The 17,079-nt window shown below is 32.9% G+C and overlaps 1 protein-coding gene across 3 annotated transcripts in view; it reads left to right on the forward strand.

Annotated features, from left to right (window-relative positions):
* LOC142319561 (facilitated trehalose transporter Tret1-like) overlaps positions 1-17,079 on the forward strand; it is a 151,966-nt gene that overhangs the window by 122,241 nt on the left and 12,646 nt on the right. For 2 of the 3 annotated variants that reach the window (XM_075356963.1, XM_075356964.1), the window contains exon 6: positions 9,949-10,287. In XM_075356963.1, coding sequence (XP_075213078.1) covers positions 9,949-10,287 — 339 coding nt within the window. The remainder of the gene's footprint in view (positions 1-9,948; positions 10,288-17,079) is intronic. The other variant, XM_075356965.1, reaches the window with a different exon arrangement.

Below are 17,079 nucleotides of genomic sequence, written 5' to 3' on the forward strand. Positions count from 1 at the left end.
CCTTCAATGTCTTCTAAATTGTAGAAAGTTGCACAAGATGAAATACTTTTTCTCCATTTCTCCAATGAAGCACCTTTCATGTTACTTGAATGGAAATTTAGCAATGAAAATGCAGGCAATTTGTCTGCAGAAAATCTGACAGAGAATTATTAGAGACCTTCAAAGTATGGAATTATTAGAGAACTTCAAAGTTTGGATGGATTTTTGGCTGGATGATTGCTTCTATGCTTCTGTCAGCCAACAATGCGAATGGCAGTTATCAACATTCAAATGCATTCCAATGTCACCTGCTTTTTTTTAAAAAGGCAGTCATGATGTTCTCCGTATCTTCCCGATGAACTCATAGCATGTCAAGAATAATATGTTGGTTGGCTTTGACTATGTCAAGCGTCTTCAACTGAAGTGCATTTGCTACAGGTTACAGTATAATGGAATACTTTGCAATTAATCCTATTAACACAATAAATGAAGAGCTGCGTGCTGCTCCATGCATTTGATAAGTGTTTTTTCTTGTTGTTGTATTTCCCTCTTTAGCTAAGGTCTCTAATGCGGTAACAATACCTAGAAAGTGGTGAAAAAAGAATCCCAACCACCTCTAATTGTTCTAGCTTACAACAGAAACAGCTCATAATATTTACAGAAAGCCCCTTTGAATCGCTTTGAGAAAGCTAGCCTTGGTGAATATGTATTCAGCCACTGGTGATTGAATCTTCTCATGAGGTGTTTGGCATCTGCCGCAATATTATAGTTCTTAAAGGTATCCAGACATTTTCCAAGAGACTTTTTTTCTTATAAACCAGCATAGTTCTCACCAAGCCAATAAATTTTCCAATATATTGGAGCAAGGCCCCCCTGCCTTTGACAAAATAGTGGTGGAGCTTCTTGTTCCTTCTCTTGGGTGGATGTGAAGATCGTCATACAAGTTTTCAATCACTTATCATTTGGACGATACTTCCTGGTATGTTAGAAGAAGGGAATAAATGATAAAATTGTCACCATCCTTGTACATGGTGACAAGGATACCACTGTTTGCTCATCTTACAGGCCCTTGATGTTAGTGCCAATTCTTGGTAAGATGTTCGAAGGTCTTCATATAAATGAGAGGTTGACTTTGCGTGGTCTATTGATGGGAAATCAGTACAGACCTGGAAAAGGTACGGAGGATGCAGTGCTTAAAGTAATGAGTACTGTGTCTTCGAGTGTGCCAGAAGCCAAGACATGGCTTCTGCCACACTCAAAAGTGCGGAAAACACCCATGTCTTGGGTGTTTTCCTGGACATTTCTGGAGCCTTCAACAATCGGTTGTGACTCTCTGACATTTATCAACTTCAGAAACAAAAGTGTACCGTGAGTGAATTGCATTTATTGCAAAGTTACTTCAGTCATTGAGGTGTTCTGCTCCACAAGGGTGGCCATGAGATTTGTAAGGCGCTATCCAAGGGTTATCCCCAGAGCAGCTTGTTTGGTCCCTTGTTGCGAGTGGTGGAGTTTGATTCTCTTCTGCGGCTGAGGTTGCCCTGCTGATGTTGCATCATGGCTTCTGCTGGTTGAAGAGTGCTCGCAGAGGGAGGCCACTCAAGCATGTAGGATACTTGAGCTGTGGGGTCATCAACACATGATGATGTTCAGCTAGGAGAAGACCACAACGATGCTACTCAAAGGCCGTTTGGCAGCGTGGCGTAAGCCTGAGTTTCAATATCAGGCCAATGTATTAAGCATGTTCAGGTTCAGAAGTACCTCAGGTTGTTTCTTGATGAACAAACTGCAATTTAAGAAGCACCTTCAGTATGTCGTGGAGAAGGCCTACAGTGCCTTCTTTGGAATTTGACATGTCAATCCTGATTGGGTTCTTAAATTTAAGACCATGAGTATCCTTTATAGGGGTGCCTGCAAGGCAATTATGCTATATGTAGCGCCCATTTGGGCAGATAGAAAAAATTTTAAAGCTATCGGGATATATTACTAAGGGCTCAATGCCTTATACTTTTAATGGTAATGGAAGGTTGCCGCACTATTTCATGGGAGGCAATCTTGGTGATTGCAGGCATGAAACTAATAGACCTGATTGCGTCTGAGAGGTAACTGCGTTATATTGCTTAGAGGTCAGGATAGTTGACTTCAGATAAAGTTTGGGAAACTGATCAATATGGGAATGCTTTATGGCAGGTCAGATGGGATGGGATGGAGAGTGAGCATTATACGATGAACTCTTCCCAGATGTTGGTTTGCAGGGCGCCTCTTGAGTAAACCCGAACAGGAATGTGTTCGGGTTTAACCAATTTCTTTCTGAGCATGGTATCTCCAAGGACAGAATGAAGCAATTCAGCCTGGTGGATTCTGGTATATGGACAGCTGGACGACACCTTTCATGTGCACTAAATATCAATTAATGCACAAAGAGACTATTTGTCGGCTCAATATCATTGGGTCAATGTTGGACCTCAGTGTGAATTGGAGAAACCAGGCTGAATGGACAATTGTGGAAAATTTTGTTGTTTATTTGGCAAAGGAGAGGATTGTGGTGCAAATCTAGCATTTTACATGGGTTTGCCCTGTTGTTGTTTTGTCTTAGTATTTCCTTGTTTTATGTTTTTGTTATTTGTTTTCTTTTTTGTTTTATGTTTTGTTCTACATTCTTCTTTTTTTTTTAGTATAGTTCATTGTTGCATGTTGAACTCGCCTAGTAGGTATTTAAGATGTTTTTTGTTTGTTTTTATGAGTTCTTTAGGTAGTAGTACACCTATTGGAATGACACATGTGCCATTTGCATCAGTAGTATCATGACTGAGGCAAGATCAAGGCTGAGAGATACCTTCTGCCAAGGTTTTGAAGATGACCTCCAGTAAACCAGTAAAGCTCATCAGGGCTAAGAACGGAGAGGGTGGTGTAGCAACCATAACCATCATATGGCCAGTGTTTTCCCCTATGGGGTCACGATGATCTTAATTCAAATATATAATTTTTATCATATAACATTAAAAACTTCTGGAAGAATCATCAGTGGAAAATTTATTGGACACGCAGACATTTTTTAAAAACCACTTTTTTGAGTACGGGAACCCCAAAACAGATATTACCATATGTCCATGTCATAATCATAAATTTGAAATAAGGTAGTTAAATGTTTTCCTTTTTTTACTAATTCAAGATAAACTAGAAACGAGCTGATTTTACTGATATAAAACCCGAGCAGTTGCTAAACGCAATATAGGTGAGTCAAGCAGTTATAGCAAGGTTCTTGTGGAGGAAAGTAGATGAATGAATGGCTGTAAGTAGAGGAAAAAGCTCCTTGATAGAATAGATTTGCTATAATTAGATCATGTTTTGAATTAATTTTTAACTGTTTATCAAAAGTATTGATTATTTAGAAGAACTTAACAAAAATTGTAAACTTAAATATGAAAATATTTAATGTTAAAAGAATCCCTTTTTTCAGCCTCTGGGACCGCTGTTAGATATTGCTTCAGAGGATGAGATGAAATGACAATTTTGTAGTGTGTAAAAATGCCATATATGCCAGGTATTTGAACCCGGGACCTCCAGATAAAAGACCAAGACAATACCACTCATGCTACAGAGACCGGCACAAAAGAATCCCTAGTGGTATAACACTTGGAAGCATAGAAAGATAATCAAACACTGAAGAATAGCAAATTTTAAATTATATTGCTTTTAAAGCAAGAGCCTTGTTTATGTAAATTTACAGTATACATATTGTAAGTTAAATAAAAGCATGTAATAATGTCACAGGAGGCTACTTACCAAAAAATGTTCTAATATCCATTCAATATAATAAAGTGGATGGCAGGCGGCTGGCACAAAAAAACAGTCATAAAAAATTTCACATTTCTATCATATTGTGTAATGAGATGAGAGACTATTCTAGATAACTCTTGTTGCCACAAGTAAGATGGCGTCAGCATCTAACAGTAGTTCTTAAATCTTCTCACCCATGATGCAAATATCTCTATTTTGTAATTAGTTTCTTTCAAAATGCAGTTTAATTTTAAAATTTGTTATTTATATTTTTTTTAATTTATTCCATCTTGGAAGGGAGTCTGCTCGTCTGCTACCCTTTGAATATGCCCATGCAATAAATGTAAATTTATCACATATGTTTATAAATCTAATAAAATTATTAAATTTTACCCGGCTTTAAAATTGATAAAACCCAATACTTCAGTCATTATTTATAATACTTTTATCAATCAATACTTTAATCAGAAGAGTAAATAACTTACGAGGTGCGACAATAAAGTAATGAGACTGTTGTGAAAAAAAAGTTGCTTACTGTTTTAGTCATGTTTAGTGTTGTCTCCTTCAAAGTAGTTCCCCTCTGATTGCACACACTTATTCCAGCGCTTCTGCCATTGATGGTAACATTTCTGGAACTCATCTTCTGTAATATCCTCCAAGACCCTCATCACAGCTTTTTGGACATCTTGTGTTGTTTGAAAATGGTGTCCCTTGACCGCCATTTTGACTCTTGGAAATAGAAAAGAGTCGCACAGAGCGATATCTGGTGAATAAGGTGGCTGTGGTAGTACTGAAATTTGTTTTGAGGTTAAAAATTGCTGTACTGACAGAGCAGTTTGGGATGGCGCATTATCGTGATGCAGAATCCAATTATCAGGAATGTTGGCACGGACACAAAGAACTCAAAGACCAAGTCTTTCTAAAATTTCTTTGTAGAAATATCGGTTAACTGTTTGTCCAGGAGGCACCCACTCTTTATGAACAATTCCCTTGGAATCGAAGAAGCACACAAGCATGCATTTCACTTTTGACTTTGACATGCAAGCTTTTTTTGGTCTGGGTGATCCCTTTGAGCACCATTGCGAACTTTGGCGTTTTGTCTCTGGATCGTATTGAAAAACCAACCTTCATCAGCAATGATAACATGGCTCAACAAATCTGGATTGATTTCCGTTTGCTCTAACAGATCGGCTGCCACATTTTTCCGTGTTTCTCGCTGTTGTTGTGTGAGATTTTTGGGGACCATTTTTGCACAAATCTTTCTCATACCAAGATCTTCAGTTAATATTAGACGAACCGTTTCTCGATTGATGTTGAGTTCTTCTGCAATCATTTTCACGGATAATCTTCGATCAGATCATACGATTTCACACACCCTGGTCAAGTTGACATCTGTCCGTGAGGTTGATGGTCATCCACTGCGGTCTTCATCTTCAACATTCGTTCTGCCTTCACTAAAAATTTTATGCCACCGAAAAACTTGAGCTCTTGACATAACCTCCTCTCCAAAAGCCTTCTGAAGCTTACCATAAGTTGTCGTCACGTTATCACCCAATTTAACGCAAAAAGAAATGGCATACCGTTGCGCAATATTTTTCGGTTTCATTTCTGTGATGAGAGACACAAACATGTGTTCACTTATTACAGCACAACTCACGACTGAGCAGTTGTATCAATGTGCTGCTTGGACTAGAAGTAGCTTATAGACCAAGGTCAATGATGGTGTGCCTACGCAAGCTGCAGGGTTGCCACATCTTGCAAAGAAAAATCAGTCTCATTACTTTATTGTCGCACCTTTTATTTATTATTCGCTATAAAAAAAGAATAAAAGTGTATGATTTCTGCAGGGAGGATTCTTTATCTGAAATAGCTACATATATGCAAATATTATTTTTACAAATGTTCTTGAAGCATATATACCAAATCAACAAAGAGAAAAGCATTTGTTTGCTTTGTTAGATTCATTCTCAGGACTGTAATGAAGAATTACGTAAATTTAAAATTGTATAAAAAGATTATACTTTCAATTTATAAATAAATTGTTCTTGCCTTTTATGTATTTGTAAAAGATCTTTGGAAGCTCATTTTATAATTCCTTTTTCAGTGGAGTACCATTGGTTTTGGTAATGATAACATTAATGTATCAATGTAAAATAGTGTTACGGACAATTGTACTGAAGAAAAAACTTCATAATTAGGAAGTCTTAAAATGAACTATTAAAAGAACAATTTCCATTTAATTTGTGATAAATACTCGTATTGTACTAAGTGAGGTAATTTATTATGTTTAATCATTTTAAAGTGTTATTGTGTTTCATCATGCTACTCAGTAAGTTTGATATTTGATTCATGAAAATCCAAATTTTGTTGTATTCTGTAATTCAATATTACATTAGATCTTACTTATTTACAAGTGGCCTTTCTATTTGCTAAAATTTACAAACTATTTTTTTTTAATGACAAATTAATTTTAATAAACAAATAAGTACCTAAACAACAGGTTTAAAAATTAGTATGCAGGCTTCCAGATCATTTGGTCTTAGTTTGAATTCCTGTCCTAAAGGTCTGAACCTAGTTTGAATTCCAAATCTGGCATTTATTTACATGTTATTTCCTACTACTACATACTTTTTTTTTTTTTTTTTTTTTTTTTTGTCTTCAGTCACTTGACTGGTTTGATGCAGCTCTCCAAGATTCCCTATCTAGTGCTAGTCGTTTCATTTCAGTATACCCTCTACATCCTACATCCCCAACAATTTGTTTTACATATTCCAAACGTGGCCTGCCTACACAATTTTTCCCTTCTACCTGTCCTTCCAAAATTAAAGCGACTATTCCAGGATGCCTTAGTATGTGGCCTATAAGTCTGTCTCTTCTTTTAACTATATTTTTCCAAATGCTTCTTTCTTCATCTATTTGCCGCAATACCTCCTCATTTGTCACTTTATCCACCCATCTGATTTTTAACATTCTCCTATAGCACCACATTTCAAAAGCTTCTAACCTTTTCTTTTCAGATACTCCGATTGTCCAAGTTTCACTTCCATATAAAGCGACACTCCAAACATACACTTTCAAAAATCTTTTCCTGACATTTAAATTAATTTTTGATGTAAACAACTTATATTTCTTACTGAAGGCTCGTTTAGCTTGTGCTATTCGGCATTTTATATCGCTCCTGCTTCGTCCATCTTTAGTAATTCTACTTCCCAAATAACAAAATTCTTCTACCTCCATAATCTTTTCTCCTCCTATTTTCACATTCAGTGGTCCATCTTTGTTATTTCTACTACATTTCATTACTTTTGTTTTGTTCTTGTTTATTTTCATGCGATAGTTCTTGCGTAGGACTTCATCTATGCCGTTCATTGTTTCTTCTAAATCCTTTTTATTCTCGGCTAGAATTACTATATCATCAGCAAATCGTAGCATCTTTATCTTTTCACCTTGTACTGTTACTCCGAATCTAAATTGTTCTTTAACATCATTAACTGCTAGTTCCATGTAAAGATTAAAAAGTAACGGAGATAGGGAACATCCTTGTCGGACTCCCTTTCTTATTATGGCTTCTTTCTTATGTTCTTCAATTGCTACTGTTGCTGTTTGGTTCCTGTACATGTTAGCAATTGTTCTTCTATCTCTGTATTTGAACCCTAATTTTTTTAAAATGCTGAACATTTTATTCCAGTCTACGTTATCGAATGCCTTTTCTAGGTCTATAAACGCCAAGTATGTTGGTTTGTTTTTCTTTAATCTTCCTTCTACTATTAATCTGAGGCCTAAAATTGCTTCCCGTGTCCCTATACTTTTCCTGAAACCAAATTGGTCTTCTCCTAACACTTCCTCCACTCTCCTCTCAATTCTTCTGTATAGAATTCTAGTTAAGATTTTTGATGCATGACTAGTTAAACTGATTGTTCTGTATTCTTCACATTTATCTGCCCCTGATTTCTTTGGTATCATTACTATAACACTTTTTTTGAAGTCTGACGGAAATTCCCCTTTTTCATAAATATTACACACCAGTTTGTATAATCTATCAATCGCCTCCTCCCCTGCACTGCGCAGTAATTCTACAGGTATTCCGTCTATTCCAGGAGCCTTTCTGCCATTTAAATCTTTTAATGCTCTCTTAAATTCAGATCTCAGTATTGTTTCTCCCATTTCATCCTCCTCAACTTCCTCTTCTTCCTCTATAAAACCATTTTCTAATTCATTTCCTCCGTATAACTCTTCAATATATTCCACCCATCTATCGACTTTACCTTTCGTATTATATATAGGTGTACCATCTTTGTTTAACACATTATTAGATTTTAATTTATGTACCCCAAAATTTTCTTTAACTTTCCTGTATGCTCCGTCTATTTTACCAATGTTCATTTCTCTTTCCACTTCTGAACACTTTTCTTTAATCCACTCTTCTTTCGCCAGTTTGCACTTCCTGTTTATAGCATTTCTTAATTGCCGATAGTTCCTTTTACTTTCTTCATCACTAGCATTCTTATATTTTCTACGTTCATCCATCAGCTGCAATATATCGTCTGAAACCCAAGGTTTTCTACCAGTTCTCTTTATTCCGCCTAAGTTCGCTTCTGCTGATTTAAGAATTTCCTTTTTAACATTCTCCCATTCTTCTTCTACATTTTCTATCTTATCTTTTTTACTCAGACCTCTAGCGATGTCCTCCTCAAAAATCTTCTTTACCTCCTCTTCCTCAAGCTTCTCTAAATTCCACCGATTCATCTGACACCTTTTCTTCAGGTTTTTAAACCCCAATCTACATTTCATTATCACCAAATTATGGTCGCTATCAATGTCTGCTCCAGGGTAAGTTTTGCAGTCAACGAGTTGATTTCTAAATCTTTGCTTAACCATGATATAATCTATCTGATACCTTGCAGTATCGCCTGGCTTTTTCCAAGTGTATATTCTTCTATTATGATTTTTAAATTGGGTGTTGGCAATTACTAAATTATACTTCGTGCAAAACTCTATAAGTCGGTCCCCTCTTTCATTCCTTTTGCCCAGCCCGTATTCACCCACTATATTCCCTTCCTTGCCTTTTCCAATGCTTGCATTCCAATCTCCAACTATTATTAAATTTTCATCTCCTTTTACGTGTTTAATTGCTTCATCAATCTCTTCGTATACACATTCTACCTCATCATCATCATGGGCGCTTGTAGGCATATAGACGTTAACATACTACATACATATAAATAATTTTTTTTCAGTTTTGTAACTATTCCATATGTTTCATAATCTTTTTACATACTTTAGCCACCTTCAAAATATATAATTTTGGTTATTAAAGTTGTTTTGTCTGGAAGTAAATGTATCCATTACATGTTGCCTTGTTCAAATAATCATGACCCAGTTACACTTTCATAATTAAAACGAACTGTTTAATTTCATTTCATGAAAGCTGGAGCAGTTGTTCTAGAAGTATAGATATCACAAACATATATTTTAAGTGCATATACGTATATTAATTTATCAAACATTTTACACCCCTTCGGTGAATAAATATAGTATTAATATGTATTATAATAACCATTAAACTACCAAATGTTATTCTATCTTTATTTTTTAAGATTATAAATCTTTTTTAGTATGTGTAAAATGCCAAGCCTGATTGAGATTCTAATTAAGAACCTTCCAGATGTAAGGCAGAGTCACTAGTTCAAATTCCAGTCATGCATTTGTCCTCTCTAAATCAAATTGTCTGCTAGTAATTTAAACTAAGCAGTGAGTTAATTAATCTGATTAGCAGTTTAGAATAAGTATTAAAGTGTAAAGGTATGAAAACAACTAACATTTAAACAAAATTATAAATCACAACTTATAAATCAGTGTATTCTACCCTAATATAAATTGTAGTCATAATTCATTAGAAAGTGCCAAACAAGTACTAGAAGAGGAGTGGCACATAATATAATACTGAAAGTAAAAGTGTTGTGATACAGAGTATGAACGAAGTTCTGTATCTTAATATTAAATCTTCTTAGTTCTAACAACAGTTATGAAATTGTTCAATTCATTAATTCTTTTGCATAAGCTCTTTTCTTTGAATCAATGAATAAAAATCAGATGATTCAATTATTTTATAACGTATATTTTAGTATATTTAAATATACTAATATTTGAAAATATCCAGAAAATGACATTCTTTGTTATTTTATTTTACAGATACCAGAGACTCCAATATGGTTACTATCTCGTGGACGAATAGAAGAAGCTGAAAAGGCTTTATGTTGGTTACGTGGCTGGGCTTCGCCTGAGGCAGTTAGAATGGAGTTCCTACAGATACTAAAATATTCTATATCATCTCAAACTACTCCCCCATCCTCTGCATCTTCAGCTTCTAGTTTAATTTCAATATTTTTTCGTGTTGAAATGATGAGACCATTGTTTCTTGTTACATGTTTCTTTTTCTTCTCTACATCATCTGGGTTGATTCCAGTTCGACCATTTCTAATTACAGTATTCAGCAAGCCTGGCTTCTTGATTGATCCGTACGTTGCAACCGTGAGTCATAATTATCAGCATAGATCGGACAAAAATCAAAATATTTATCTAATATGATACTTATTATTTAAAAAAAGTTATGCAATATGTTAACTTCATCCTACAACTAACATAAGATTCAAGAAAAATTTGTTATAACCTATTTGAATATTTTTCCCCTATTGAGTTGAAGCAGTGTATATATTTTTTTATACTAGAAAGAGGTGTAATAATTTGTTTCTTTAAATTATCCATCCCAGTCTTTCTATTGTCTGTGATGCATGTAAAGCACTTAAGATTTAAGAAGAGCCAGTTAGAGTTGCTTTCTCTCAGAATACACTATGCAAGCAGTTCACTATTTCGCTAGTCCTTGTGGAGAGCAGGGTAAAAGTGCCACTTGCCTTGTATATATCACCTGTACTTAATAGACTTAGTATGCTAATATACAACTGCTTATTTGGCTCAGTGAAGAAGACAACAAGAAGTTCATTCTTCACCTTTTCTGGCAAGCCTAATATGGAATACTTATATTTTTGAGGTGGAACTGTTATTTTCAGATATTATTCATGTCTGTTTGCCTACAACCATTACAGTTACAGTCATAAAAATATAAATATACTATGTAAGATAGTTGTGAATCAACATAGAGTAACTGTTAGATTCATTATTAATCAAAAAAGGACTTTCATATTGTTTTCTATACTTTCAGCAAGCTGTATTAAGGAATTATAATTTTTCACTCCCCCTTAGTATTATTATTTGCATTTTCTCTTTGGAGCCATCAGTCACTTATTGGTTTCATGATATTCTCCATTTTTTTTGCTCTGTGTTGGTCTTTAACCTCAAAGCAATTACTTCATTTTTGTCCTCAGCGATCTGTCTCATAAATTCCAATCTTTTTCTTCCTTTACAGTTTTTACCCTGTACGTACAAATATACAAAATCTGAAGTTTTATCTCACCCAACAAATCTACCTCATCTTTTTACAAGATTCTGACAAAAATTCTCTCCTCCTTTCCTCTAAACTCTTCATTTTAAGACTTCTTCATTTCATACTTTTTCAACCATAACTTTTCAACATCCTTTTGTATCACATTTCAAAGGTTTCTTTTCCTTTTGTTCATGTTTCATTGTTGTAAAGGGCTGCTGTCAACACCAATATTTTTAAGAATATCTTTTAATTCTTAGATTGTATTTGATATAAGAAATTTTTTTTACATGAAAGTCCTCCTTGCTTGTATCAGTCTGCTTTTGATCTCTATTTTTCTTCCATTTCTATTTCTATTTATTCATTTCTATTTCTCTATCCATCCTTTTAATCTTATTATCTAAATAATTTGTAACTTTTAGAGTATTCTTCTCATATCTTAATATTTAATTTCTCATTATCTTCCTTCCAGCCTTACGAGTATTTCATTGCATTTGTCTAAATCTTTTATTTTTAAATTGAATTTCTCTTCTAACAGTAAACTCAGTCTCTTCCATTCAAACTTTCTTTTAAATGTTTGGTTTTTAACAAAATAACAATGTTATTGAAAAATGTTAACTTACTTTTTCTCCTCAGATAGTTATGCTACTTTTAGATTTGTCCTTTGATTTGAATTATTTCTTCAATATAGATAAGTTGAAAAGAAATGGAGACATTCTACTTCCTTATGCCACTTCTTTCTTCTGATCTTATCATATGGCAACTTGATTCTTGTGAAGATTGTAAATATGTTTTCTTTTCTTACTTTCAGCTTAATTTTTCTTAAAATTTTAAATATTTTATTCAATTTTACATTATCTGTAAGTTAATTTTTGAAGTAAAACTTGAAGGATATGTCCCTTAAAATAATAATTTTTAATATCATCATCCATTTCTTTTTTCTTCACTCTCATAATTGTTCTCTTCTGTATAGTGATTATAAATAAATTCCTGTCAGCTTTTAGCTCCTTCTTGTTTCCTTGATAATGGTTTTTCATTTACTTACCTTGTAATAATACACTTTGGGTTTACTTTCCCAAATTTTACTCTCATTTTTACATTTGCTGCATCTACCCTTACTGTAAAACATATTTTTCCTCATTTTACATTTCTTGATCAACCAATTTTACTTTTGTACTTATATTTTTTATTGATTTTATTTTTAAAGAGCTAATGAGGTTTCCTGTCTTCATCATCTTTTAACATTTTTATACTTTCAATATTTATCCATTATAGAAATTCATTATCTTTTGTTGTCCATGAACTATTTATTCACTGTTACTACCTCTGGTTCCTTAATTATTCATTAACGCCTTCAAAATTATTTTCTTCTATTTATGTATTTCTTTATTCTTCACACAATATCTACTTTACTATTATTTCATGTATTTGTAATTTATGGTAATTTCATATAAGTATCAATATGGATTTAGGTTTTTCTATTTTTTATTTTATAATTAATTAATTATGATGCTATTCTTTGTATTATTTAACCACAGTCACCTTTGATCTATCCATGTAAATAAGACAATTTTTTTTATATTTCTGAGTAACATTCCTGATGTGATTTATGTAATGCACTATAATACACAAATCACAAATAATATACCTGTTTACCCATTTTTTATTTTTTTATTTTTTTTACTGCATCTTCTTTATCTATTAAATTCAAATTTGTATTAATTGATGTAACTAATTAAGAGTCTTCTGCTTATAATTTTATCAAATCCCAACATTCAATGTTTGCTCTTTTTTAGTCTGTCAGTATCCAATCTCCTTTTTTCTAAACTCTAAGCTAAATTTCGTCATTACTAAATTGTTATCAGAATCAATACCTACTTCTAGACATCTTTTTTACTTCTCAATTACATAATCTATATGCTCAGTTATATCATCTATATGACACCTTTGACATAATTTTTAAAAATAGTGTACACAATTACTAGTTTATTCTTAGTACTAAATCTCTTTCATTTCTTTGACTTAGCCTATTCTCTCTACCTATTTTTCCTTCTTCTTATTTTTTTGTTATCATATTCCAGCTTCTCATTACTATCAAATTGTCATCTCCTTTAACATATTTTACTGTATCATCTAATGCTTCATTTATCCTTTCTCTTCATTTTATGCTGAAGAAGTTAACATTTGAATCCGCATTATTTTTAAAGCTTTGAATTTATTCAGCCCATGCTATGAGTTAATTTTTATTGAATAATTCCCTTTATAAACTCAAAGTTGCAGATAGGAATATGGAATGGGAACTTTGTAGCTTATGAAAAATGCCAAACCTAACTGGGATTCAAACTCAGGAAACTTCAACATGAAGTTCAAACTTCCACATGAAAGACTGAGACGCTAATCTAACTCTGGTTCTTATGACAAGAGTTGTGATAATAATAACTCTCTTTGTCCTTTTTTTTGAAAGAATACAATATTTTAGGAATATTTTGAAAATCCTTTTTAGATATTATCAAGATGATTGATTTATTGATGTTTAGGTCAAACACTGATACAAAAGTTCTGATGTATTTTTTTTTTTTGTTTTTAACATGTATAGAATCTTCCATACATGTTTCATGATTATTCTTGTATAATTTTGTAAACAGTGCTAACATTATTATTAATTTTTTTTCTAAGATCGTCATAATTTTTATGTTGAGTACAATCACTTACCTTTCTTAGCCATAATTAAATTACATCATTCAAAAATTAATTATGATGAAGCTAAGAAAGGTAGATAATTGTATTCAATATTAAAAAGTACTAATATGGTTTTAAAATAGGCTTTAGAACCGTATGGTTTAATATGATTTTAAAACTGTTTTTTGAGTAATTTGATAAATTTTTTATACTTTTGCTGGATTTATAAATATTTTGAAATAAACATAAAAATTCCAACACCACACAAAAGCAATCTGCTTCCCAATGATGCATCCATTTTTTTAATCAAAATGAATAACTAGAAAGTTTTCATAAAAGAACACTAGATTTAAAAGATTGTAATAAAAATATCAGTATGATTGTTGACTTTGTAAGAAATGACATGCATTTTGTTTGAAAATGTGATAATATTATCACAGGAAATGCAAACTCAAAATGTTATAATAAGCATTATTAATAAAAAAGTTAAAATTAGTAGGAATATAATAATAAAATACAAGTAGTAATAATGAGTTGACATTATCTAATCAACAATTCTTTCAGTAAGAACTTCTAATTTTATACCATTCATATAAGTAGTGAAGCAAGCTACATTGTTTGATGCAAAAATCATACTTTTGTAAATTATTATATACTTCTTATAGTTTCTTAGAAGTCTAGACCAGCAACTTAAAGCCACCATAAGGATGGAACAACATGTAGCACTTCAATATAGAAGCAGGAATGTCTGATTAAGAGGGTTAAAAAAAACTTTTTAGTAAATAATACTTCTCTCATGAGATAACAATGAATAGCATTTAATGTTTATAAGTTATTTTTGTTTTATTGTTTTTCTTAAATGTTTTTAATTGTTATGCAAGAAAATGGCCACTTTATAACTAGACAACAGCCAAAATGAACTGGGAATATGTCACTGGGATCAGTGAACAAAATAATTGTACAAAATGCATTGTATCTCAATTATTTACTTTATAGAATTCATAATATTCTGAATTCTTTAAATTGCCTAGGATGATTACAGGAATTGCTAATTTACTCTCAATGAATTGTGGGCATTTTTTATTTTATCTAAGTAGATTTTTTTTGGTCTGCACATTCTTCTCTTAATTTGGATTTGATTATTATTTTATGGAGGAGAAGTGATATTTTACTGACTTTTTTCATAATGAAATATTACAGAAACATGTTGGTAATAAAAAAGTAGTGTTCACTCTAAACATATCTAATGTCCAATTGGATAATCTCTTTACATTCATAAAATCCCCCATGACAATTCAAGTTAAAATTTATTGTACTGTATGGTCTAATCAAAATAGAAGGCAAGAACACATCTAAAAATGAAGTAATGTGAATATTTGATGAAAAGTAATATCTATTACGTGTCATTAGTATAGTTTTCTTGTTATTCATAAACTAAATTACTCTCAATCTGTTTTACTTACTTTGTGCAGTTTATCATTTATTGTTAGAAAAAGATTTATGAAGTCAGAAACATGTAACTTGCATTCTACAGAGTGATTTTTTAGTCCTGTTACCCAATTTTAAATGTAATTTAAGAAAGGGAAATTTAGGTGGAATAAAAAATGTATTTGTTACTTACAAAAGAGATTTAATAAAAAGCTATTACTTACATAATTGTTAAAGAATATGCTCAAAATGACCACCTCTTGCAGTTATACACGCATGGACTCTTTTCAGCATATTAGCAGAAACCTTTTTAAGAGTTGCATTGGAAATATTCGTGATTAAGTCTGTAATATTGACTAAGTTCATCAATAGTGCGAGGATGGTTTTTGAAGGCCTTGGACTTAATAGCCCCACAAAAAGTAGTCAGGAGATATGAGGTCTGAAGAGCTTGGAGGCCACAGGCCCTTGCTTATATTCGATCATCAAAGAACTCTTGCAGAAAATCCATGGTTTCTCAAGACATGTGGCATGTAGCGCCATCTTACTGAAACCAGCAATACCGTTCTTGAGGTTCCAGAAGGGACACAAATTGGCGCATAATATTCCTGTATACTTCACCATTTACTGTCTGTTCGAAGAATATGGGTCCAACTATACGATGATGAGATATCGCACACCACACACCAATTTTATTCAGGATGCAAAGATTTGTCTTGTAAAGCGTTAGAGGATTATCAACTACCCAAATTTGATAGTTTTGACTGTTCACATAACCATCGAGATGGATCCAAGCTTCATCACTAAAGAACACTGTTTAAAAATTAGATTCCGTTATCGTTTACAAGAGACCTAAACCAACAGCATTATTGCAATTGCTTGTTTAAATCTGGAGGCTGAAGCTCTTGGACTAATCATACGTGATATGGATACAATTTCAATTTTTTAGCAGCTTTCTGAACACTCAAATATGACAAACCAACTTGCGTGGAAAGTGGAGAATTGGGCACTCTTGTTTTCACATTCTCTAAAACATCATCTGTCAAGCGAGTTGGTCAACCACTACGTTTTCTGTTGCAAACACTACCTGTCTCTCGAAATCGGTTTGCTAGCCTAGAAATTGACATTTTTTCTGGCGGAGAAACACCAATAAATTTAATTTTAAATGATTCTTTTACACTCGCGTACGATTTCGTAGCAAAATATTGTTCAAGAATGAAAACTCGTTCTATGGTAAAAGACATTCTGTTTCTAACACGACCGGAAACGGCACAAAAGTTTACACAGCTGAAGGAGAATCAACTCACACTGCCGTATCTATACCGGTAGAGTAGTACTACCAAGTTCGTGTCACAAAACAAAATTTCCTTTTCTTAGAAAAAAATTACCAGACATTAACAATTGGGTAACAGAAATCACTCTGTATGTTCATGTCTGTACTTTCAAAGAGAATGTACCTTGCTTAACTTTATACTTAATTCCAGTGTTATAGCATAAAGAATGCTTCTGTCACCTTTGGTTATGTAGTCTATTAGTACAGTTTTGGTAATGTTATCTATTTTTCTTGCTATTTTTCTTTTTTTTGGTCTTCAGTCATTTGACTGGTTTGATGCAGCTCTCCAAGATTCCTTATCTAGTGCTAGTCATTTCATTTCTGTATACTTCCTACATCCTACATCCCTAACAATTTTTTTTATATATTCCAAAATTGCCTGCCTGCACAATTTTTCCCATCTACCTGTCCCTCCAATATCAAAGCAACTATTCCAGGATGCCTTAAT

The sequence above is a fragment of the Lycorma delicatula genome, chromosome 2, assembly GCF_047948215.1.
Source record: "Lycorma delicatula isolate Av1 chromosome 2, ASM4794821v1, whole genome shotgun sequence".
NCBI classification, from domain to species: domain Eukaryota; kingdom Metazoa; phylum Arthropoda; class Insecta; order Hemiptera; family Fulgoridae; genus Lycorma; species Lycorma delicatula.